Source organism: Mesoplodon densirostris, chromosome 2 (genome assembly GCF_025265405.1).
Source record: "Mesoplodon densirostris isolate mMesDen1 chromosome 2, mMesDen1 primary haplotype, whole genome shotgun sequence".
Classification (NCBI taxonomy): domain Eukaryota; kingdom Metazoa; phylum Chordata; class Mammalia; order Artiodactyla; family Ziphiidae; genus Mesoplodon; species Mesoplodon densirostris.
In genome coordinates, this window is record NC_082662.1 from 45,852,581 (window position 1) to 45,877,841 (window position 25,261).

Genomic DNA, 25,261 nt, shown 5'->3' on the forward strand with positions numbered 1-25,261 from the left:
ACAAAACTTGCGTCGCCGATCGCACGACTGGACTTGAATGGAAGGAGCCCGCGCCAGCGGACCGCAGCCGAGACTCGGGAGAGCGCGGTCAGCCGGCGGGGCGCGGCGCGGCGCGGGGGCGCAGCAGGTACCGGGCTCGGGCGGCCGGGTGGGCCGAGGGCCGGGGCCGAGCTGGGCAGCGGACTTGGACTTCCCGCCTGGTGCGACGGCTCCAGCAGCTGGCCTGGCGGGGCCGCGCATCTCGCCCCGTCAGTCGGAGCCCTACACGGGGGGCGCAGTCGGAGAGCTCTCCCTCGGGGGCGCGACCCCCCGCGATTCCCACCCCGCAGGGGCCTGTTCTCTCCCGCCAGAGGCTGGTCCCAGCCCCGGCCCTCCTGCTGCGCACATCTGGAAAGAATCTGAGGGCGGATGGGGTGGGGGATGGAGTGGAAGGACGCAGGCAGGCAACAGGGAATGTGGGGGGCAGGTGGAACCGGGGAGGGTCGAGGACCCCTGTACTTAGAGCCTGGGCGCTGAATATGCCCGTGTCTTTCCACGTCAGCTCATCCCAGGTAGCCCACCGTTCGACATCTTTACAGACAGAGAAACTGAGGCCTATAGAGGGACAGAGATCTGCCCCCAGGACGCGCGGACAGCCCGTGCGTCCCCTTCCCGACCTTCTCCTGGCTTGGCTCCCCGGCCCCGCGCCGCGCAATCGCTGAGCCAGAGCTCTCAGCTGGGGTCCTGGTGTCTGTCTATCCGGCTGCCTCCCCGCTGGGACAGCAGGACTGAGGAGGGGGCAGGGGGGTGGCCGCGGAGCGCGGGGTGGGGGGCGAGGCCGGCGCGCCCCGGCGAAAGCGGCCAAAGCCCCCAGCCTGAAGGTCCTTGAACCGCCGGCTGGCCTGGGCTGAGGATAAGATCGTGGCGTTAGAATACCTGATGTGCTGTCAGGTGGAAGAGGGGGCGTCGGCGAGCTCCTGGCGGCCCCCGGGGCTGGGGCCGAGGCTGGGGGTGGGAGGCAGCTGCAGCCTGAACTTCAGGAGAGGAGCAGACACAAGCGTGCATGCGTGCGGCACTGACCGTCCCGATCCGGTCCGGGAGGCACAGAAGGATACGCGCCCGTCGCTTGCCGGGCATCACGGAACGTCGGAGGGTCACGCAACCTGAGCGTCTGCCCTACGACTTCGGGCTGGCTGGGGAAGGTGAAGCTGTGGTCGACTCAGCTACACAAGGCACCACGGGAGCTCCTGGGTGGTCATGTCCCCTTGTAGGGCCCAGGGCCCAGCCGATTCTAAACTAGAGTGCAAGTTAAGAAATGTCAGATTCACATGAATGCTTTCATGAAACCTTGTGGAAGCATACTTTGTCCCTTCTAACTGAATCTTGGGACAGGGGTGACTAGTGGTGGCACCTTTAGGCCTGCTAGAGTCCTACGTAAGAGCTCCAACCATGATCTGCTTACAGCCCTTGATAGCTCCCTATCATCAACCCGTTAGCAAAGTGCCTGATGCCCTTGGAGACTTGGACCTTCGTTCCCTGTTACCCTTCCTTAAACATACCTCCCTCTTTGCCCTCCCCATACTGTGCCTTTGCTCATGCCCTGTCCTCTGCCCTGAGTGCCTTTCCTCCCCTTTGTCCACCTAGAGAACTCTTCCTCAGTCTTCAAGACAGGCTCAAGGCTCTAAGCAGGAGTCAGAAGACACGAATTCTAATCCTGGCCTTGCCTTTAAAATACTAATCAGTAAACTGAGGGAATCAGACCAGATAATAATGCTGTAGCTCTTTCCAACTCTGCCTTCCACAAATACATTCCTTCATTCAGCAGACATTTCCTGAGCACCTGCTTCTTGCCTGGGGAGTCAGGAAAGACTCAGCTGAGCCCTGAAGGGTGCTGTGGGAGCATCAAGGAACTCCCTAACCCAGCCAAGGGGGCAGGAGCAGCTTCCCAGGGCAGGAGCGTTTGAGTAGGAGCTTGCTGGAGATGGGCAGCAGTGGGAGCCTCCTTGTGCTTTAGTTTCCTCATCTGCAAAATAGGAAGACTAGCTCTTAGTCTTGGGATTTCTGTTATAGTCAATAAGAAACAGCTGTTCAGGGCCCAGCACAGAGCAGGTGGTCAGCAAATCTCTACTGAATTTGAGTGGAGAAGGAAGGCGGTGCTGGGGTTTGAGGATCTACCTCCTGATTTGGATCTCCCTTCCCCTTCCTTCTACTAGTCCTGCCTTAATCCCCCACTTAAGCAGTTCAGGACCTTAAGGTTTGGTTCCCTGGGGCGAGTGAGTGGGTGGGTGACAGCGGGTCCCAGGTACTTCCTCAGTAAGAGTAACCCCAAGTATGTTGCACTTGCTGGGCGCCAGCATCAGCTGGGCATGTCGTTTCATTTACACCTCACAAGGAGCTCTCATCTCCATTGCCTAGACTAGTAAACAGAGGCTCAGAGCAGTGAAGGGACTTGTCCAGGCTCACACAGCAGTCAGGACTGGAACAACTCACCACGGACTGAGCTGCCCTTCTCGCCCAGCTGTTTTGCTGTTGCTTAGCAGGGGGATTCCTCACTCTGCGGACTTCCAGAGACTAGGAAGGCTCTCTCCTCTGTTCTTCCACACCCAGCTCCAACATGGCTAGGCACAAAGAAGGGGCTTTGGGGGCTTATCTTGCTCCATATTCTTAGAGAAACAAAAAAAATTGAGACTCAGATGGGTCAGTGATGTCGCCAAAGTCACACGGTAAACTAGGTGATGGAGCTGGAGTTGCCCAGGATCCCAACATCCTGAGGGTGGCTGGCCAAGCTAGGAGGAGGGGGACGTGGCACTGGGGCCACCACTCTCCAAGCCCTGTCTGTTCTTCCTCCCTCTCCCTTGAATCCACCTCCTTCTCTCCATCCCTGCAGCCCAGCACCTCCCTCTGCCCAGACCAGGCTTATTATCCGTTGCCTGCACCACCGCACAGCCTCTGAGAGCTCCCCACTGGTCCCTCCATAAACCTGCCTACGCCACACTCCAACTCTTCAATGCCTCCTCATTTCTCCTAAGATAAGGGTCAGTCTTCCTAACGTGGCTTTCAAGTTCTTTCTTGGCTTGGACTGTGGCCACTGCCCACTTGCATCGCTCCCAGTCCCCACACCACACCAGACACTCTAGTGAGCTTTGTAGAGGTAACATGGGCTCTCTTGCCCCAGGGCCTTTGCACATGCTGACCCCTTTGCTTGTATCACCCTTTTCCTTTTGCCTAATATTCATCCTTCATGGCTAAATAAAGCATCACGTTTTCTTGGAAGTCTTCTTGGCATCAGGCAGACTTAGGCCTCGGGCACACCTAGGCCTTCTCTGGGTCCCTACGGATGCTAGATTCCCTCTATCACACCTCTGATGACACTGGGATTATAATACTTAATTTACACATAATATCTAGACCACCACTGACCATTAGGAATATAATGTGAACCACAAATGCAAGCCACAAGTGTGTAATGTAAAATTTTCTAGAAGCCACGTTAAAAAAGTAAAATGAAACAGGCAAAACTTTAATGATTTAACTCAAAATATCCAAAATATTATGTAATCACTATAAAAATAAATGAGATATTTTATAAGATATCATTAATATTAATGAGATGTTTTACTTTTTTTTGTACTAAGTGTGTGAAATCCATGTACACTACATTTTATACTTATAGCACCTCTCAATTTAGAGTAGCCACATTTCAAGTGCTCGGTAACCACATGTGGCCACCACATTGAACAGTGCAGGTGTGAGCTTTTTAAGGATAGTAGACATACCTGAGTCGTCTGTCTGGGTCCTTGGTGCCCAGCTGTGCTTGGCCCAGGGAAGGGCCTCATGGCTTTGTGGTTAAGACTCAGGCTGGGAGCACAGCCTTGCCACTTAACAGCTGTGTTACATTGGCCAATCCCACTGGGCCTCAGCTCCTCATCTATAAAGTGGTGAGGATAACATTTTCAATATGGTTCATGATGTTAATATAAATTAAATATTTTTACAGATACAGTTTAGAGATCTTTACAGATATGAAACTGAAGGTGAGCATACAGGGTATGTGGGGAGGATCCTCCTCCTTGGCCTCCTGCCCGGATTGAATCTGGGGCCTGGGCCTGTGCCCATACTCCGCCTCCCAGAGTCTGGATCTGCAGTGGGGTCAGGCAGCCAGGCAGGCAGGCAGGGTGGGGAGACTCTGGTCTAATGCTGGTGGCGCCAGGGACTGAAGGCTGTTGACCTAGCTGGGGGGTTATAACGTGCCCTGGGAATGATGGTCTGTAGACTGAACAAGGATTTATGGCGCATCTGGTCAGGGCACGGAGCAGCAGGGGTGTAGTAGGGCAGGCAGGGCTGGGCTGCAGCATGCATCGCTCACTGCTGCCGACAGAGCCTGGGAGCTGTGTGTGCTGGGCTCCCTGGTGCTCTGATGGGCCAGTGGCTGGGGCCCAAGTCTGCTTAGACCTTCTGGACCTACCTATAGGGTCAAGCAATCCAGGCTGCCAGCCCTCTTCTCTCTCCTCACAGCTTGCTTTCTAGGACCTCGTGCACCTTGGGGCCCCTTTTACAGGGCTCACCCAGTCTGGTGGGCAGTGGTTATTGTCCTGGGGTCTGCTGTCTCCTGACAACAAAGGGCAGGGGCCTTGTGTACTGTACCTGTATCTTCCATGCCCAGCACAGGGCTGGGGGCAGATGGGGCCTCACCTTCAAGAAGTGGCTGAGCCAACAAGTAAGGCAAAGCAGTATCTGAAATACCACAGCAGTCACAGGGCAGCAGGAATTCACAGGAGGCTAGGAGGAGGAGGGCCACATCTGGGAGGAGGTGGGCCTGGGACTGGACTGGAAAAGCACGATCAGGAGCTACACGAGAAAGGGAAGAAGCAGGGGGTTCTGAAGCGGAGAGTGGCGTGGTTGGGATGTGAACAGTGCCCATGGATCAGATATTAGTGGTAGAGCTAATTAGCAGAGAGCTAACATTTATTGAGCACTTACTGTGTGCAGTATGTGCATCCCACTGACTCTCACAGTATCCCCAGTAGGACAGCTCTGGGGCCACCCAATGGACGGGTGAGGAAGGTGAGGTTTAGAGCGTGGCAAAACTTGCCCAAAGTCACACGGCTGATAAGAGCCAGAGCCGAGCTCGAAGCTCCGGCTCTCTGGCTCCAGAGGCTGCTTTCTTAACCAGACATCAGTGTCATCATCAAACTCCCAGGTGCCCAACCCTCCCAGGCCCAGCATCTCGTCAGACCCTTCTAACCACTCTGGGTTGTGATCTCTGCTCTAATGGTGGGGAGAGAGGCTCAGACTGCGGCAGGTGCCCCCAGGCGTGGATGCTTATCTGGTACCTGCGTTCATAATCACTGCAGCAGTGACTGACAGCAGCGCCTCATCACCTAATGGGTGCTTCGCATCTGCTACCTTGCTGACTCCTCCCTGGAGCTCTGAGGTTCGATATATTATCTGCATTGTAAGATGAGGAACCTGAGGCTCAGCAAGGTCAGAGCCACTAAGTGATAGAGGGGGACGTGAACTGGGGTGTGTATGACTCCAGAGTCAGTGTACCTGAGCTACCGCCTGTTACAACTTACCACACCCCAGACATGTTTTCTAAGTGAGTCCCTGTAAAGAGAGCTCCAGGGACCAGCCCAGAGCCAAGCCACGCCCATGGCTGCCTGGAGGATGAAACCCCAGCACCTTCCTCAATGGCCTGAGGCCATGTCCCAAGGGAACATGCTGGGGAGTGGTCTCTTGCAGGTGGCAGTGGTCACGTGAGCAAAGCTGTCCCTGGTGAGGGCAGCTGAGGGTGTAAGCAGGAACAGGACTTGGGGGGCTCTGGGGGCAGCAGCAGCTCCATTCACTAATGACTACTCTGTGCCTGGCACACAGAGACAGAAAGTGGCTCACAGCCCTGTGTGGGAGAAAGACAACATCACATATTCAAAACCCAACCGAACTCATGCAAAGCCCTGAGGCAACAAAGTGATGCAGAGCCCTGGGACATCTCAGAGTTATCTCAGGGGATCTAACACTGGAGTTGGTTCTTGGAGAAGTTGCTGATTGCACAGGAGAGGGGGAGGGTGTTCTAGGCAGAAGGAACGCACATGCAAAGGCCTGGAGAGAGGAGCTACTATACTAAACAGACCTGTGTAAGCGGGGCAGGTGAGGGGGGGGGGGATTGGAAGAGAGGCAGGGCCACGTCCTGAAGATCCTAGAATGGCAGGCTGAGGAGCTGGGACACACCCTGCTGGTGCTGGCCCACCGCGGCCTGTGGCTGCTGGAGGAGGGACAGGGCCTCAGCACTGCCTGTGCCAGGGCAGCGAGAGCTCAGCAAAGTCCAGGCCAAGCCCTGCAAGTCACAGTTCTTCCTGGGCCTCAGCTTTCCTTTCTGTGAAATGGGGGTACAGATTCCTTGAGGCCAGGCCTGTGAGGGTTGTGGGAGGCTTTGCAGACCTGCCTAAGGACAGGGCTTCACTTCACCCCGACCCCTCCAGAGGGCAGCCCTGAGGGGGTGGGTGGGAGGGGAGGGCGGCAGCCAGCAGGTCAGATGCATGCTGAGGACAGGGTCCAGAGTGGGCTCCGCCTTGTGGCCTGGAGGGCCCCATTATGACTTTCGTGGGCCCTGGTCCCCTGCCTGCTCTACCTGACAGGTTAAGTCAGCCCTGGTGCCCAGGTGGGTCTGACTTGACCCCTCCTGCAGGCACCATGGCCCGGAGCAGGGCACTGCTGCTCCTGCTGCTGTTGCCGCTGCAGCTGCAGCTGGGACCGGGGCTCGCCGTGAGGGCCCCCGTGTCTGGCCGAAGTGGAGCCCACAGCCTGAGCCCTGAAGAGAATGAATTCGTGGAAGAGGAGCCGGTGCTGGTCCTGAGCCCTGAGGAGCCGGGGCGCGGCCCGCCCACCATCGACTGCCCCCGAGACTGTGCCTGCTCCCAGGAGGGGGTCGTGGACTGCGGCGGCATCGACCTGCGCGAGTTCCCGGGGGACCTGCCTGAGCACACCAACCACCTGTCCCTGCAGGTGAGGCCGGCGCCGCGCCAGCGGTCACCAGGGCCCGCCCCCCACACGGCGACTCCCGCCCCAGAACCACCCGCGCCACAGCCCCCAGACGCAGGGCGGGTCAGACTCGAGGAGGCTGGCTCTACCACGGGGCGTGAACCGCCCCCCCGCCCGCGTCCTAGGCACAGAGCACAGGGACCTCATGACCTGCTTTGTCTCACGGGGGGAGTCTGGGCTGAGGCCTTGTCAGCAGAGTCAGGCCCTGAGAACAGACACAGACCTCCCCGGCAGCTGATCCTCTGGACAGACAGTCAGGGCACCTCAGACTCCATTACAGGCCAGGAAAGTGAGAGCAAAGCAGACCCCCCTGGGGTGCCCTGGGGGCTCAGGGGACACAGTGCTCTCCCCAGCTGAGGCACAGGCTAGGTTTTAGAACCTGAAGAAGTGGGACATGGCATTCCAGACGGGGACTCAGGGAGCGCTGGTGCGCCCATGACACCCTCGTGTGGCCCAGCAGCCCTGGGGGAGAGGGAGGGTCTGTCACACCCATTTCCAGAGGAGACCAGGCCCAGTGAAGGAAAGTGACTGGCCCACGGTCACGTAGCCCTGTGGGGTCTGGGCTGGCCAGTGGTGGGAGCCCAAGACCGGGGTAGCCTATGAGGGAAAGGGACGAGCTGAGGGCAGCACTTATTGTTGCTTCATTCATCAAATAGCTCCTGTGTACCTGCTGTATGTTTCTGCTCCTATGTGGGGTGCTGGGCATGTAGGGAGGTCTCGGACATGCTCTGCCCTTGAGGCTCTCACAGTCTGTGAGGGAGGCAGAGACCTAAACAGGTAGAGATAACAAATAGAGATAAAGGACTAGTGCTGTGAGGCCAGGGCAGCTCCTAATCCAGCCCCCTGATCCAACCCAGGAAGGCTTCTGGAGGAGGTGGTATCTGACCCAGGTTTTAAAGCATCTCAAGGGAAGTGGGGTCTACAGGGCATAGAAAGGGAACTAAAAGTGGTTTCTGGCTTGGGGGAGGGGAGAATGGGCTGGGACACCTGTCACTAAGTGGGAACATGCAGGGAGCAGGTGTGGAGGGTAGACCACATTCCAAGTTTGAACTGCCTGTGGATGCCCGTGTGCATGTGCGCGGTGATCCTAGCAGCGGGACCCACACCTCTTTTGTGTTTACTGCTGAGCCTGCAATGCCCACATCTGGGCCTGCTTCAGAGCCGGTCCCCAGCGTTCGTCCACCACAGGGCAGAATCCCAAGGGAAGCACCCAACAGAGGGACTGGCTCCTGGGACTCTGGCTGAGGGTGGGTGCAGGCCTCTAATGGGGCAGGAGTCCTGGGCACCCCCTCATGCTGCCTCCTCACCGACCCCATCCCCCTACTCCCCAGAACAACCAGCTGGAGAAGATCTACCCCAGGGAGCTCTCCCGGCTGAATCGGCTAGAGACTCTGAACCTCCAGAACAACCGCCTGACTTCCCGAGGTGAGGGATCACCCAGGGCTGGGGACCGGGACCCCAGGCAGGGAACTGGGTGCCCATGGGGAGAGCCCCGCCCTGCAGACCCTGGCATATGGGAAAGAGCAGGCCTAGGCTGGGCTGGCATTGGGGCCCCATGGCAGGGGCTCCCTGTGGTTGGTTGCCTAACAGCCGCCACTGGGCGTTTCTGAGACCCGGGAGTCCGATCAGGGGAGAGGCTTCAGAGCAACTCAGACTCCAGGGCCTGAAGAGTCACAGACTCTTCAGTTCACAGAAGGCCTTTAGAATCAAACAGTGTAGAGTCCTCAAATTTTAAAAATTTAAATTTTTAAATTATAAATAAATTTAAATTTTATTTTTCATCATTTTTCTGATGATGAAAATAGTTTCTGATTATAGTAGAAAATTTGGAAATATAGAAAATAAAATGGAATAAAAAAAAACCCACTCATGATTCTGCCACTTGGAGTTTAGTCACTATTGACATTTTGGTATCTTTCTTTCCATTTTAAGAAAAAGCATAATTTATATACCATAAGGTTTACCCGAATTAAATGTACAATTTGATGAGTTTTAGTAAGTTTATATGTTGCACAACCATCACCAGAATTCAGTCCAGTCCTTTTTCTTTGTGTTTTTAAATTCATAGCTGGACTGATAGTATGAATATTATAACTATTAGAACTGCTTTGTTTCACTTAGCAATTAGCTCAGCTGCAAATCTCATGTTGCTAAAAACTCTCCGTGGCTATTATTATACACAGGGTATTCTGTGAAGGGATGCTGCACAGTTTATGTAACTGTTCCCTCTAGTTAGATACTTGGGTGAGTCCCAGCATCTGAGGGTCTGGGAGCCCAGAACCGAGTGTCAGAGGCCGACTTCAGGACTGGAGAAGGGCCAGCCTGGCCGGGCTCCCAGTGACAGCCCAGTTCTGACACTGCATCTGCCAGATGGGGCAGGGGAGGGCCAGGTGGGGTGGAAGCTCAGAGGCCACAGCCCTGCCCTGCCCTGCTGTGGGGCTAGGTATGAAGAGGACCCTTCTGGGGCTGCCCCCAGGGACGCACTCCTTCCTGGCAGGTCCTCTGCCCTGTGGCCTGACCTTATGGGGGCCCATTCCCACCCAGGCTGCCCTGAGTAGGTGAAGGATCAGTGGACACTTCCCATCTGCTCTTCTCAGCTTGGGCCCCTGAGAGCCAGGGGAAGGAAAAGGGGCTGGGCAAGCCTGTTTGGGAGGGGCTGGGAAGGGGTCACAGCCACACCTGCCCCAGGGAGTACCTCCCTGTCCTGGCAAGTGGGGTGCGTGCGGGGGCGGTCAGTGTTCACGTGCTCCCCTGTAGCGTCTCCTTCATCCAGGGCTCTGACTGATGCCTGTCCTTTGAAGGGCTCCCGGAGGAGGCATTTGAGCATCTGATCAACCTCAATTACCTGTACCTGGCCAATAACAAGGTGAGGGGCCTTCAGCAGGGCAGGGTGTGGGGGGCTAAGCACCAGGGACTCTTCTGGGCTAGCTGCTGGGTTCCTGTTGCTGCTCAGACATGGCCCAGACCCAGGGCTTCAGAGCGGTCAGATAATGGCAGAGGCTGAGACCTACATCGGCATAGTGGGGTGAGAGCTCATCCCCATGGGGAGGGGGTGCTGGAGGGCTTCCTGGAGGAGATGGCATTTGAAGGGCCATGAAGGGTAATAGGATTTCAGCCAGAGGCCTCAAGGGGGAGGGCACCACAGTAGAAGGGACAGCATGAGTGAAGACATAAAGGCACTCAACCTCAAGATATTTGGCCTGCCCCAGGGCTCTGTCCTGGCCCCCTCTCTCTGAACTCTCAAGGAGACTGTCTCTCCTCCCTGGCCTGTAACACCCATCTACATCATGGCCACGTCCAGAGGCAGTCTCCAGCCTTTCCCCTACTCCCACTTGAGACTCAAAGGTCCACCTGCCTCCTCAGCATCTCCCCCAGATCTTTAATAGAAGTAGAACTGGTGCTTCCTGCCACAGCCCCCAAACCCCAGTCATCCCGTTGTCTCCCCACCTCTGGAAAGGGCATCTCCAACTACCTGCAACACCACTGGTCAGAGCCACAAATCCAGGTGTGCTTCGCTCATGCATGTATGGTCCCACTGCAGGCCCTCAGCTCCCCACACCCAGCAGCCCAGGACCGCCATCCCGCAGCGGGACACAGACGTGGAGCCCCTGCCTCCTCGTTTGCTGCCCCTTCTCCTCAGAGCAGCCAGAGGGGCTTTACAAAGTCGTACCTCACTTCTACCACTCCATCTCCCCTCCCCACTTAAAACCCTCCTGTGGCTTCAACCTCGGCCCAGGAAGAAACCCACACGTCTCCCCAAGGCCCGCAGATCTGTGTGGCTTGGGGCCGCGTGTCTTTCTTATCTCCCCACTGGCCCCCTCACACTCCGCTTCACCCCCAGGCCTGGCAGACCCCACACACAGGGCCTCTGCTTGCTGCCCCTGCTGTGTGGGTGCTCTCCCCGCAGACAGCATTTAGGGTGCTGTCATGCCTTAAGTGTTACCTGTTCTCCAAGCACCCAACCCAGTCGTTCTCTGTCATCAGTCTGTTTGAATTCCCTGCAGAGCAGTGATCACTCTCAGATGCTTTTATTCCTGTTTATTCACTAGGATGTAAGCTTTGGTGGTGGAGGTGGAAGGAGGTATCTCTGTATCTTGTTCCCTAGGACATGTCCAGTGCCTGGAACTGTGCCTGGAATATTGCAGACACAGGGACTACTATTGAATGAATGAAGGGTAGACACTATGAGCCGGGTCTGGGGAAGTGTGGGTGCTCACTGTGGCTGCACAGAGGGCCAGTGTCGGAGGGCAATGAGGGGAGAGACCAGGAGAACAGGCAGAGCAGGGGACAGGCTGGAGAGCTTTGAGTGCCAAGCTCAGGACTATGGGGAACTGATTTTGTGTTACTGAGGATTTTAGAAAGATGGCTCTGGTTGCAGGGAGGAGATGAATTGAAGGGGCTCAGATGAGCAGCAGGTAGTGTAACTCAGCAGCAGCCTCTGACCTGCCACTGGTCCTTCTAACCAACTCTTCCCTTTCCAGCTGACCTTGGCACCCCGGTTCCTGCCAAATGCCCTGATCAGTGTGGACTTTGCTGCCAACTATCTCACCAAGATCTACGGGCTCACCTTTGGCCAGAAGCCAAACTTGAGGTCAGAGGTCAGAGGGGGGCCCTGGGCTTAGGCTGGAGAAAAGGCAGGAGCTGAGGCAGAGGCTGCCAGCCCTGAGTGGGGCCCAAGGGCCCAGACAGGCCCTGGAGGAGGGGCATGCTGTGCAGAGCAGGCATGATACCCCATGCTCAGGGCTGCGGTGACAGACGCCCAGGGCTGCAAGGGCACAGGATCTGGAAGACTGACCCCTAAAAGATGAGGAGGGATCAGTACAGGAGGCGAGGACAGAGGGTGATATCTGGGGAATTGCGGGGAGCCGAGTGAGGGTGTTTCCCTCCTTCCCCAGCCCCCAGGGGAAGGGAGCATCTTTCAACAGGCAGAGCCATCCCTTGCTGAGAGCTGCTTTGGGAGGAGTGAGTCCCCCCAGCACAGTTGTGTGGGCAGCACAGGGTGGTGTTGGGGAGGGAAGGTGCTGACAACCTCCGGTGCCACTCTGTCCCTGAATCTGTCACCTCGATTCTCTCCATTCCCTGGAGGAGCCGGAGTTGCTGTGCATGGCCCCTTCCCACAGACGAAAAGGCTGAGGCCCAAGAGAGGCCACACAGCAAGAATGAACTATATTGCCTGTGGATTTCTCTTGTTCCTTATCTTCTCTCCTTGTAGTATGGTGGCTCCATGAGGGCAGGGGCTTGTTGGTTCTGTCCACTGCTATATCTTTAGGATCTAGAACAGTCTTGTCACCTGGAGGCACTCATTGTATATTTGCTGAATGAATTGAGGGGTCACCTCCTCTGAGCCAGGATCCTGTGCTGGGCACTAGGGACAAAGAGGTGATAAGGATAGGACCGTTCTCAGGAAGTCCACAGAACTCAGAGCCAGCTGTTTAAAGCTGACAGGCAGGGACTCCAGGGCTGCAACACTAGAGGAACAACTGAGAACCTTGAAGGATATAGAGGAGCAGGGACTTGGGGTCAGGAAATCCTGTTTCTTCCACTAACTTGTGGGGTGGGTCCTTGGTCCCCTCGGCTATGTAGGGGGGACTGGATTTGGCGGGGTCTGAGGTTCTTGAGATGGGAGGAGGGTGCCCTGGGCCCCAGGCCCAAACTGAGCAAGGTCTGGAGCCTCACCAGGTGAGCTGATGCCGGGGCTGGGAGGCCTGGGTGGGTGAGCACCTGTGCCTCATCCCCTAGGTCTGTGTACCTGCACAACAACAAGCTGGCGGATGCTGGGCTGCCGGACAACATGTTCAATGGCTCCAGCAACGTGGAGATCCTCATCCTGTCCAGCAACTTCCTGCGCCACGTGCCCAAGCACCTGCCACCTGCCCTGTACAAGCTGCACCTCAAGGTGGGAGGGAGCGGGCAGGGAGGAACACTGCCAGAGCAGGGACCCACAGCAGGGGAAGAGCCCAGTCCCACACGGGCACAGCAGTAAGGCTGTGGGGCCTTGAGCACGTGCCGGCGGGCACAGCGTCTGCTGAGGAGAAACAAGCAGAAGCCCGGGCACCTGGCTGTCAGCCCCACAGGGAGTACTTTAGGCCTGGGCCCCTCCCCGTGGCTCCGCCAGACCCCTCTCCACACCTCATCCCAAGACTCTGCCCTTGCCCCTTGGCCGCCCCTCACACTCCCCTCCCTACCGTCCCACCTCTCAGAACAACAAGCTGGAGAAGATCCCACCAGGGGCCTTCAGTGAGCTGAGCAACCTGCGTGAGCTGTACCTGCAGAACAACTACCTGACTGATAAGGGCCTGGACAACGAGACCTTCTGGTGAGCCCCTACCTGGGCCCTCAGTGTGAGCTCGGCATCCAGGAAGCCCTTCCCAGGGCTCACATGGCCAGGCCCTTGCCCACCTGCCCCTGGCCAGTTTCCACAGAGAAGGAACTTTGAGACTTTTGCCTTTACTGACATTTCTGTCCCCAAGAATAATGATATGTAAGGCCTGCCAAAATTCTAATAAGGCAAGGAAGTGTTTGCAGAGGCTGTCTTCTTCGTACAAAATAGAAACTCAGAACACCAGAATTAGATTCCCAAGGCCATCCATCAGATGTTGGAATAATCAGGTGCAAGGCAGAAAATATACATAAAACTGGAACTGAAACAAGGAACAAGGATGTTTTCAAAGACTGGTAGGATCTCTAAAACATTTTTAAAGTACATGTCATTGATAAAGCTGAATACTCAAAGGTTGTGTAATACAACAGATTAATCATTGAGAAGAGTGAAATTTTGCTGTTTTGAAAACTATGGCAGGTGAGATTTTCTGCCTAATTATATAAGAAGATTTCTCTAAAAAATGCACATTATTTCAAAGACTTATTGTCTGTGAAATAAGTTAAGGGTATTTCAAATGGCTTGTCTGCAAAGAAGGGTGAGATGTAGAGAATCACAGAAAGTCGAGGCGAAAATATGTCAATATATACAGTGCCATAGGGTGAACTAAGCCTTAGGCCTGCAACAATGTAGAGGACCTGACCCTTAGAAACTTACAAGTAAGCTGGAATCTTCAAAAGTTCAAATCTTTATAAGTAAAAAGATTTATTAAAATGAAAAAAAAATAGAAACTCAAACATACTTGTTGAAGGCAAATCTATTTTCAGTTTTTAGGGCCCGGGTAGCCTAAAAGGACAAAAGACGTTAGTAAAACAATTAGTCTTCAAATAAACTTTTATGTGTCAGAAACCATGCTAGATCCTCCCTATATCAATATATCATTGAATCAAACCAGTGAGAGCCTCGGAGAGGATTGAGGTCCCCCAGTCAGCTAGCGGCGGAGCTGGGATGAGTTAGAGGCAGGTCCCCTGCCACCTCCCTTGGGAATAATGTTGGAAACAAGTGCCATGTGGGCTCCTGCCCACTGGCCTGATCCCCCGCCTCCCTCCAGGAAGCTCTCCAGCCTGGAGTACCTGGATCTGTCCAGCAACAACCTGTCGCGGGTCCCGGCAGGGCTGCCGCGCAGCCTGGTGCTGCTGCACCTGGAGAAGAACGCCATCCGGAGCGTGGACGCAGACGTGCTGACCCCCATCCGCAGCCTCGAGTACCTGCTGCTGCACAGCAACAAGCTGCGCGCGCAGGGCATCCACCCGCGGGCCTTCCAGGGCCTCAAACGGCTGCACACGGTGCACCTGTACAACAACGCGCTGGAGCGCGTGCCCAGTGGCCTGCCCCGCCGCGTGCGCACCCTCATGATCCTGCACAACCAGATCACCGGCATCGGCCGCGACGACTTTGCCACCACCTACTTCCTGGAGGAGCTCAACCTCAGCTACAACCGCATCACCAGCCCGCAGGTGCACCGCGATGCCTTCCGCAAGCTGCGCCTGCTGCGCTCCCTGGACCTGTCAGGCAACCGGCTGCGCACGCTACCGCCCGGGCTGCCGCGCAACGTGCACGTGCTGAAGATCAAGCGCAATGAGCTGGCCGCCCTGGCGCGCGGGGCGCTGGCCGGCATGGCCCAGCTGCGGGAGCTCTACCTCACGGGCAACCGGCTGCGCAGCCGGGCCCTGGCCCCCCGTGCCTGGGCCGACCTCGCTGGTCTGCAGGTGAGGGGGCGGGGCGAGGCGGGGGCAGGGCCATGCCCGTGTTGGGGGGCTACTGGTCTGGCTGCCCTGAGCCCACCCATCTGCTGGGCCCGGGTGAGGGGTGGGCGGGAGGGCTGGGCCGTGAGGGAGGTACCCGCTGGGCAGTCTGGGCCTTAGGGTAGGGGCTCTGGGCCATAGCCAGGGTATGGCGGGCGCGCGGTACAGGAGCGCAGGGCAGAGCTCAGCGGACATGGCTAGGCAGAGCTCATCACCTGCAGGGACGAGCTTGAGGAGCCCTGTGGGGATAAGGGGAGGTCATGGCTGCAGGTGCGGGGGGCACTGGGCATTGTTCAGGAGGACTGGGGGGCAGGGACAGTTCAGGTGGCATGGGAGAGTGGAGCTCACCCCCCTGTGGGCAAAGGATAGGTGCCTGGAGAAGGCTGGGCTTGGGGCAGGGGAGGACGGCAGGCCCTTGAGGGGTGCTGACCTCACCAGTCTGCAGAGTCTAGGGGGGTGTACTTGAGGCTTCTGGGACTGGTCAGTGAGCGTGGCTCCCGTGGCCAGAGTCTGAGACAGGAGGGCTATCTGGCCATGTGAACTGAGCCTCCTTGGTTACAAGTGAAACCTGCCAACCCAATGAGGGGCGGAAAGCGAACTTCACTAGAGAAACCTGGGAGGCTCTGCTGCCTGACCAGGCCCCTCTCTCCCAGATGTCCTCAGGCCTTGCTCTTCCCTTTTCCTCAGGGCTCTGCTTAGATATCAGCTCCTTGGGAGGTCTTCCTTCACCACCTGCCACCTTCCTCTGCTTTGTTTTTCTTCATAACCCTCATCCCTTCCGACAACAGATCATCTGTTTGCTTGTTTGTTGTCTGCTCTTCCTGCTAGAACAAGGGGCGGGCATTTTAGTCTGTTGTGTTTCCTGCTGGACCAGGGCCCTCGTTGTGATAGGTGCATGGTACATGCTTGTGTGGGGAGCTGTCAGGGTGGGGATGTCTGAGGGGAGTACAGGGGAGAGGCCCTGAGAGTGGGAGGCTGGGAGGTGGGGCAGAGCCCTGAAGGTGGAGTTGGGGGTTGGCAGCTGGCCCTGCAGGAGCCGCTGGGGTCTCTCCCAACCCAGACAGCCCGGCCGAGTGCCAGACACCAGGATCCAACCACCTGTGCCAGTCTCTTGTGGGTATTCTTAAGGGGCCCAAACCCCATTATCCTCTCTTCCACACCTACTCCTTCTGCTGCATTTTCTAACTCGCTGAAGGGGGCAACATCCACCCAAGCGTCCACGGGAAATGTGGATGCTGCCCTGACACCCCCTTTGCACGCTGTCTGCCCTCCAACGCCCATTGTCCCTAAACCCTGCCAACTCTACCATCACATCTCCCCATCTCTCCACTTCTCTCCTTCCCTACTGCTCATACCACCAAGTCAAGCCTTCCCCATTTCTTTCCTGGACCCCAGCTTCCTAGGAGCTCTCCACTCCTAGATTCCACATGCAGTCAGAGGGTATCTTGAAAAAAACATGCTCACCTTACACTCCCACCCAGGACCCTTCTGTGTCTCCCCGCTGCCTTTAGAACCCAGACCAGCACCCTTGCCACAGCCTTCAAGGCCTAGTCTGCCCCGGCTCCCAGCCTAGTGTCTCCGTTTCCCAGGTGCACTGGGCTTTGTTCATACTGTCCCCTCTGCTGGAAGCACCTTCTCCACCCTGGTGGCACCTACTCATTCATTCATTCCACAAGCCTGTACCAAGCTTCACCATGTGCAGACACAGCTCTAGAACTGAGGACCCAGAGGGAAATAAAACAGATCCAGGGTCACTACCCTCCTAGAGCTTATAATATACCTAGGACTCAGCTAAAGTGTCACCTCCTCCAGGAAGCCACCGGTGATGGGCAGGTTAGATGCCTTCCCCGGGTGAGTCCAGTCGGGGATGAGGTGTCTGGTGGAGGGGGCTCTTCCTCTCACTGTTGGATCTTTCTACAAGCAGCTGCTCTTGTTGCTTCAGAGCCCCCACCTGCACTGGCTGCCAGTCTATTCCCTCCACCCGAGGCTGGATCGGGCCCCTCCCCCAGGCTCCCTCATCACAGCCCAGTTCCACTGCTGCTGTTGTCAGATTGTTGCGTCCATCTCCCCTGCCAGCCTGGCTTCCTGAGCACGGAGGCAGCGTCTCAGTGGATTCCATGCCCCCAGTGCCCATGGGCAGGCACTGAGGATGTTTGGAATGAATGAGGAAGTGCTGGAACCATGTGGAAGGAACCCAGTGGGGAGCAGGGAGCCCTGCTGGGTAGGGGAGGTGACAAGGAGGCTCCCTCAGGTGACTGAAGCGAGTGCTCCCCTTGAATCTTGCATCTGGATTCATGGCCCCCAGTTTCCTGGCCCTGAGCCCCAGCCCGTCAGGGTGAGGAGGGAGCTTAGAGATGATGGAAGCCCACCTGTGGCTGCACAGGTGTATGTCGGGGCAAGGGTGCTGACAGCCCAAGGGGCAGGCAGTGAGTCGGGCCCGGGCACGTCCTGGTCTCCTGCCTGCTGCAGGTGCGTCCTTCTCCCTGGGAAAACTACCCCATTTTCCTGGCCACCTGCTTCCTGGACTCTAGGCCTGTTTTGACTCTGAGACTGACCAGCCTGGGGCCTGGCTGCCATGCCAAGGTCACTGTGGGCTTTGAACCCTTGCCCCTGGCCCCTGTCCACATGGCCCTGAGATCCACAAATGAGCAGCCCCATCTCCACCCTCATCTGACACCACTGAGGTGAGATTTAAAGACTGGAGGACCCCTAGCCCCTGCCCTTATGGGATCTTTAGTCTGATGGCAGTGACAGGTGTGTTAAGGAGGGAGGACTTTGACACCTAGACATCTCGGCCGTGAATTCCTGTGGGAAGGCAGAAGGAGCGGAGTAGGATGTACATCAATTAGAACAAGGGCTCGGAGTCAGGTGCACCGGCCTCTGGCCCGTACAGGCTGTATGGCCTGGGATAGATCTCTGAACCTCTCTAAGCCTCTGTTTCCCCATCTGGAAATGGGGATAATTATAGATCCCACCTCACAGGGTTATGAGATTTAGATAGGCTCTGGGGTTGGTGGGAGCTTGGCATGCTGTTAAGTGCTTTGGCTCCCCTGGTCACCCCTGCAGCTGCTCGACATCGCCGGGAATCAGCTCACGGATATCCCCGAGAGGCTCCCCGAGTCTCTCGAGTACCTGTACCTGCAGAACAACAAGATCAGTACTGTGCCCGCCAATGCCTTTGACTCCACACCCAACCTCAAAGGGATCTTTCTCAGGTAGGAGGTCGTCTGGGGCCCTGCACGTGCCCCTCTGGGGACTGGCCCGGCTCCAGCAGGATAGTCAGGGCACATGGGAACCACTGGCAGGTAGAGGTCAGTATTTGAAGCCTAGCTTTCCTGCTGACCAGCTGTGTGACCCTGGGTACATCACAGAACCCGACTGAGCCCCTGTTTCCTCAGTGCTCAAGGGTGGGGACAGTCCTGGCCAGGCCTGGTGAGGTTCATAGGTTTGTGAAAGGGCTTTGGAAGATTTAAAAAGCAGAGCATTTGGGTGTTATTGATGTTCCTGTGGCAGGAGGGGACCACAGAAAGCATCTTCCCAATTTACAGCTGGGAAGGCTGAAGCCCAGAGAGCACAGGTGACCACTGTGTCCACAGCTGGCCAGGCTGCGCCTGGGCCTCAGATCCAGGACAGCAGATGTTCAGGTCTTCACTGGGTTCTGGGGGTTTAGAATGATTCAGGGGACCCAGCTACACAAGGAACTTCCATACAGCAGAGCCAGGGTGGTTCTTCCCACCATCCCCATCCCCCAAGTCAGAGAGGAGACAGATCAGAGTAAGGCAGTATGTGCACTCCCAGGGGCTGTGTGACCCAGAAGGCCAGGCTGGGTGACGTCGGGGTGCAGTGTGACCTGTGCCTCTCGGCTCCTGCAGGAGACTGAGGTGCAGAGAGTTGAGGGGGCCTGAGATCAGAGCCCAGCCTCCCCCTTCCCAAATCTAAGTGTATCCCTGGCCCAGCTTGGCCCTGGCCTTGTCTGTGTGCCCCTCCACACCTGGCACCAAGGCGACTCCAGGCTGGCAGCGCAGGAGCCTCAGGCCTAGAGGTTAATGCCAAAGGGCAGGCAGAGAGGAGGTGTCTGTGTCTGCCCCCCCAATCATAGTGAGAGCACATATGGGGGAGGCCTTCCCTCCACTGCACTGGGTCACCCCTACCCCCCAGCAGCAGCCACATTGAACAGCTTGAGCTCCCTGTAACACCTGTGCTCCTGAGCCGCCTCCTTTTGTGTTTGCCGCGCGTCTTCCTGGAGGGCCCGTCCCCTGCGCTCCACTTCTGGGCTGGGTCAATGTGGGGCGTGGTCAGCCCCCGGCGCTGACCCCACATGGGTGGCCTGCACAGGTTTAACAAGCTGGCTGTGGGCTCTGTGGTGGAAAGTGCCTTCCGGAGGCTGAAGCACCTGCAGGTCTTGGACATAGAAGGCAACCATGAGTACGGTGATGTTTCCAAGGACCGGGGCCGGTTGGAAGAGGAAGAGGAGGAGAAGGACAAGGACGAGGAGGATGAGGAGGACAAGGAAAGGTGGTAGTGACAGGGTAACCGGCTCTGACATAGGTAGGTGGTCTGTGCGGGGTGCACTAACCTGCTTCACCAGTTTCCTGGCCCTGACCCCAGTTTGGGTCTTTCTGTCCTTTCTTCACCCTCTGTCCCCCGCTTCATCATTCATTTTGCAAATCTGTTAGAGCACTTGGTATGCTCAGGCCCTGAGTGAGAGGTCGGGTATGACAGTGCACCTGTGGGAGGCCGGCCGGTGCTGGGGGCCTCCATGCAGGGTGATGCATCCCTGCTGGGACCCACACAGGCGCTGGGATGGTGGGAGCAGGGAAGGAATGTGGGGCCCCGGGAGGAGGCTACTGCTGTATCCAAGTCAGAGATGCTGGGGGCGGGCGGTGAGGATGCAGACAAGCAGCTGGGCCTGAAAAGAGTCTGGGGGTGCACACTAGAGGAGCCCAAGTAATCCTGCTGGACATGGGGTGAGGGAGAAGACAAGATGCCAGTTCTAGCATGGAATTCCAGGTGGACGACAGTACTGGGAGGAGCAGGTTGTGGGGGGGAGTGATGAGTTTGGAGGGCGCTGGAGGGGTTGTCCAGCGTGGGCTGGATATGTGGGTCTGGGGCTCAGGAGTGAGGTCTGGGCTGGAGATGGGGGTCCAGGCATCGTCAGCCTTGAAACAGTCACTGAGACCACAGGAGGCTGGGGGAGCTCGCCTTGGGGGAGAGAGAGAGAGAGAGGGAGGGAGGGAGAGAGAGAGAGAGAGAGAGAGAGAGAGAGAGAGAGAGAGAGAGAGAGAGAGAGAGAGAGAAAATGGCCAGCCGGAGGGGAATGGCAGAAGGAGCTGGGACAGAGCAGTGGGGGACCGAGACAGGAGAAATGCAGGCAGCCCAGGACAGAGGGTGATTACACACGTGTGCAACACAAACACCTGCACGTGCACACAGCACCAACCCACAGGTACCCACGCTCACACCCACGTCTAAGCATATACACACATGTTTAACACAAAGCACACACTCAAACACACACCACACATGTGCACACAGAGACACACATATACTCCATCGCACATTCACAGATGCAGGACAGGTGCACCATTGCATGCACGTATGTGCATGCAAGTACATGCACACATGCCTCCCCAGGCACACGTGCCCTTGTGTGCACGCGTGCACACACACATACGTGTGCATGCCCATTATGCCTCCATGCACAGGGTTCTCTGGAAGTAGAGGGAATCAGCCGTGCTTCTGACAGACTGATAGAGCCGAGCATGGCCACGGACTCACCGGATTTATCCACAAGGAGGTCACCATGACCTTGTGGGGAGCGGCTTCAGGGGCAAAGAGGGTGGAGAAAGCGGCTGGAAAGGAGAGGGTCCAGGGAGTGTAGACACTTCTAAGAAGTTTGACTGTGAAGAGATGAAAGAGGGTGGTGGTGGGAAAGGGGGCGTGAAGTTCAGGCAGGGCTCTGTTCACGTTATGCCTTTTTTAAGGGATAGAGCTGGCTTGAGGGCTGATGGGGAGGGGCAGTGTGGAGGGGGGAGTTATAAAATATAAGAGAAGAGAGCTGGGTGTAGCCATCCCTGTGGGAACAGGAGGAAGGACTGGCTTGGGCAGGAGGGTCCCTGCTCCTTTCACTGTGTCAGGAGGACGGAGGACCGAGTGGCTGCAGTTACACGCATATTAGTGGCTTGGTAGCTGCACATGAAGTCACACCTGCCTGATGCACACCTCTCTGTGCAGCAGGAGGTGCTCAGCAGATGGGGGTAGGTGTGGAGACGATGACCAGTTGGATCCTTCCATGGCTGGGGTTTTGGCCAGGTGTGTGGGACAGGAGGGCAAGGAACAAGGAAACTGAGGGTACTGGCAAGAGAATGGCTGCCTCGCGGAGGCTGGGGGTCAGGCTGGGAAGGGAAGAGGGTGCAGACAGGAGGGGTTGGTCTCCTGGGGGGGATGTTGGAGAGTGGGCATAGTGGTGGTGAGTAGCCAGGAGGAGAGGTGTGGTCAGGAGGGAGAATCAGAGTGAGCGGAGCTGGGAGTCCTGGGGCCAGGGTGTGGCCATGGGAGGAGGCCACTGGGCCACTGTTCCGATGCTGAATTGAAGCGGGGCCTGGGTCAGAGAAAGGCCTGAGGGGGATTGAGGATACCGTGGGTGGATGACAGAGGGAGGTGGGGAAAGGGGTCCAGTGGATGACAGAGGGAGCAGTGTGCTGGGCTGGCTATCCAAGCGTGGAGGGCAGGCCCAGAGGCAATACTCGGGAGTCATCTTACTTGACTCCTGGGGCCCTGGGCCATGAAGCTGGAGCCCCTTCTCTCCATGCATTGTCCTCAGGCAGAGCCAGGGGTCAGCGACTGGGGTGACTGGCCATTCAGTGAGGATGCTGTGGCCTTCACGAGGGGTACCCTGGGTCCTGGGGTGGAGAAGATCTGCCCCCTCTAGAGGACATTGGCCACAGTCAGGTGTGCTGAGCGGGACCCTAGGAGAGGCCCTGGGAAAGGCCAGAGAGATCCGAAGTGCCTCCAGTCCACACCAGGCCCCCCAGGAGCACCTCCTAGTGGGTGACCCGCTGGCTCTGGACCCCCGGGGCACCTCCCCCTCAGGCCTGCAGTTGCCTGACCCTCCCAGAGCCCCCAGCTCTAATCTACCTGTCCCAGGCTGGTCGTGGTTGGCGGGTCTGCCCTGGCCTCCCCTGACTCTCCCGCGTGTTCTGCAGGATGACGGACCGCTGGAGCCTTTCTGCAGCACGTGCCTGAGCCTTGTGCGTCCCCACTCTGCCTCGCTCACAGACACACCCAGCGCAGCACCTGCCGGGCCCCCGCTCCGCACACAGGCTGGACCCAGTCTCCCACACCCACCCCTTCCTGCAGCTCATCCGCAGCCAGACACATGCAGACACTGCACCCACACACACCACACAGCTGCACATCATCCTCCAAATGTCCCACTCTCACTCCACACCCAACACCGCCATCACTTCCTGAGTCCTGCAGACTCGAGGAAGGGTTTGACCTGCCCCGGCACTCATGGGTGCCTGTTCCCTGCCCCGTGGACACACGTACATACACACACATACACGAGTCACACGCAAACAGCCCTCCTTGGCCTATGCTGCCAAGAGCTCTTGCCCCAGCCAGAAATGGCCAGAGCAGCTTGCTGGCTGACTGTCTGCCCGTCCGTCTGTCCCTTGCGGAAGACACAGAGTTACCTCCATCCTCTCTGCGGCCAGGTGCCTGCACCCTCTGGAATTCACAAAAGCTGGCTTTTGTTCCTTTCCCTCCATTTGGGGACAGGAACCTTCAGGACTGCTGCCCTGGCCCGCCCACCCGGCTCCCCACCACTGGGGCCGTCACTCCCCGCCAGGCCCTGGCCGGCTGCAGGCACGTCTCTGATGGACCAGCCCCCCTGAGGCCAGAGGGAAGGTCTGGGGCCGCTAGGGCCCTTGGGCTGGAACTAGGCGGAGGCCATGGGGCCGGGCACAGCAAGAGCGAAGGGCCCAGCTGCACCGATGAGAGAACTTTTTTATTCTTTGGGCCTGAGGGGAGTTCTGGGTGCCTTTGGTTTTTTTATTCTTTTTTAAGGAAAAAAAAATGATAAAAACTTCAAAGCAGATTTTTCTTGTTACAGAAAAACTAATATAAAAGCATTACCCCAGTCTGGCAGCCTGTGGCCGTGTCTATGTGTGCTTCCTGCCAGGTGCTGGGCTCATGCCTGGCCGGGTGGGCAGGATCCAAGCACCTCAGCACCTTCTGAACCAGCAGGAGCCAGTGCAGAGTTCAGTTCTCGGGGCCCACAAAGTAATCACACAGGCAGAGGTCCAGGGACGCAGGGTTTAGTTGCAGGTAAGGCGGCCTGGAGGCAGGTGCAGCCCCTCAGCTGGGTGGAGGTCAGCAGGTTGGGACCACCACACTAGGCCGTGAGCTCACTCTGCACTCCCAGGGTCTGAGCATCCAAGCAAAGGGCTTGCCGGCTTCAGGCTGCTCAGGGCTCCTGTGCACTGAGTGGGCATTCCTGATGGGGTCTGTCCCATAGAGGATGCTGGAGTGGGAAAGGGGCTGGAGGCAGGCCTGGGAGCTGGGGCTCTGGTCTCTGCAGACCTGCCCAGGGAAGAGGTTGCAGACATGCCCAGTGCACCACCACCACCAGCAGGGCCAGAGCTGGACCAGAAGGCAGTACCCGGCTTAGAGCAAAGAAAAACCTCTGACGGGCAGAGCTGCCGCACAGTGGATGAGATGCCCAGCAAGTAGTGGCCCCTCACTACTGCAGGTGTGTAAGCATGCTCCTGTCAAGCCCAGTAAAGAGCAGGTTCCTGCCTTGTGTGGAGCAGATACCATTGCTCAAAGGGCCTTAGAGATGTGACACAGGGAAGGGGCCAATAAGCCGGGCCACACCATGTGGGGAGTTAGGATAGCTTGACATCTGACCTCTCCTAGGTGACTGGGCCTTAAGGAAGGAAAGATGCTCCCATGGTGGATACTACAGCCCTCAGCCCTGCAGTGGGAGGGGGAGCCGGGCACCCTTCCTGGGCTCCTCAGACTATGGCCCTGGGAGGAGGATGGAAGTAGTTCAGGAGTGGGGGCTGGGAGGCAGGTACCCTCCTGATTCTCGGAGTGAGCCTGGAAGGCCCCTCCCCTCCCCCAGCTTCAGTGTCTCCAGGGCTCCACATTGTAAGACCCTGGGGCTGCAACTTCTCCCCAGAGTACGTCCAGAGCAGGCTGTGTGGCCAGGGCTCTTCTGTGTCCCCTGCGAGCCTCCTGGAGGCACCAAGGGGCTGAGGAGAATGACGGAGGGAGAGTCCGGAAACTTCTTGGGCACATCCCCTCCTTAAAGCAAAGCATTCACTGAAAGGAGCCAGGCTGGCTGAGGAAATGTGTTTCTTTTGTGAGGACTGACCTCAGGGCCCTGCCTGCAGAGTAGAGGGCAGGCTGCGGGCAGAGTGGTCCGTCCACACTGTGGCTGTCCAGACAGGCCCCTGGGCAGCCTGGTTTGCACTCTACCTCCTGCATGTGACGGCCCAGGCAGGCCTGTCCCCACTCCAGCCACCAGGATGGGCTCATTTGCACACTGGCTGCCCAGGCAGGCCTGTCTACACTCCAGCTACACAGACAAGGCTGTTGACATTCTGGCTTCCTGGACAGCCCTGTCTGTACTCTGGCTGCCCAGACAGGCCAGTCTGCTCTTTGACTGCCTGTATTAGCCCAATAAAGAAATGCTGGCCAGAGTATGGTCGCTAGGCGCACAAGATTGAAAAAGAAAATACCTTTATTTAGTCATCACTGAATTTGCAAACACAGAAGGGAATAGAAAATCTAACTCCACTTCATCACACGGGCTTTGGGGGAGCGCTGATCCCAGGGCCACATGGGTAGCTTGACTGAAGCATCCCAGGTGAGTCTGCCTCCCCAGTCCCGGCCAGCCCACCTGTTCAGTGGGAGGCTAGCCCTGGTGTTTCTAAGGGCCCTGTGGCTCTGATGAAGACATCCTCATCTCTACATTGGGTGAGCTTTGTGAGAGATAACTGGTAGGACAGGAGACAGGATGGGCTGTGGCACATGGAAGGCAGCGGTCTTGGCCTTAGGCTGGGCCCATCCTCGGGGAGAGCAGTTTGTTTGAGGCCACGTGTTATGGGGC

General features: G+C 57.3%; 1 protein-coding gene across 1 annotated transcript; it reads left to right on the top strand.

Moving 5' to 3' along the window:
- On the top strand, positions 1 to 23,276 carry PODN (podocan). Its single transcript, XM_060083586.1, has 11 exons — positions 1 to 127; positions 6,665 to 6,981; positions 8,349 to 8,442; positions 9,819 to 9,883; positions 11,499 to 11,608; positions 12,757 to 12,913; positions 13,218 to 13,333; positions 14,448 to 15,105; positions 18,208 to 18,356; positions 19,477 to 19,689; positions 22,347 to 23,276. Exons 2-10 carry the CDS (start codon positions 6,670 to 6,672, stop codon positions 19,661 to 19,663), a joined length of 1,848 nt encoding a protein of 615 aa, XP_059939569.1. The 5' UTR covers positions 1 to 127; positions 6,665 to 6,669; the 3' UTR covers positions 19,664 to 19,689; positions 22,347 to 23,276.
- Positions 23,277 to 25,261: the final 1,985 nt, after the last annotated feature.

What these genes read in the sequence shown, in the direction of transcription:
- PODN (XM_060083586.1), top strand. Translation starts at nt 6,670, where the DNA reads ATGGCCCGGAGCAGGGCACTGCTGCTCCTGCTGCTGTTGCCGCTGCAG. An exon ending in GGCCAGAAGCCAAACTTGAG is followed by an intron (nt 11,609 to 12,756) that starts GTCAGAGGTCAG and finishes CTCATCCCCTAG; the next exon opens with GTCTGTGTACCTGCACAACA. An exon ending in CTGGACAACGAGACCTTCTG is followed by an intron (nt 13,334 to 14,447) that starts GTGAGCCCCTAC and finishes GCCTCCCTCCAG; the next exon opens with GAAGCTCTCCAGCCTGGAGT.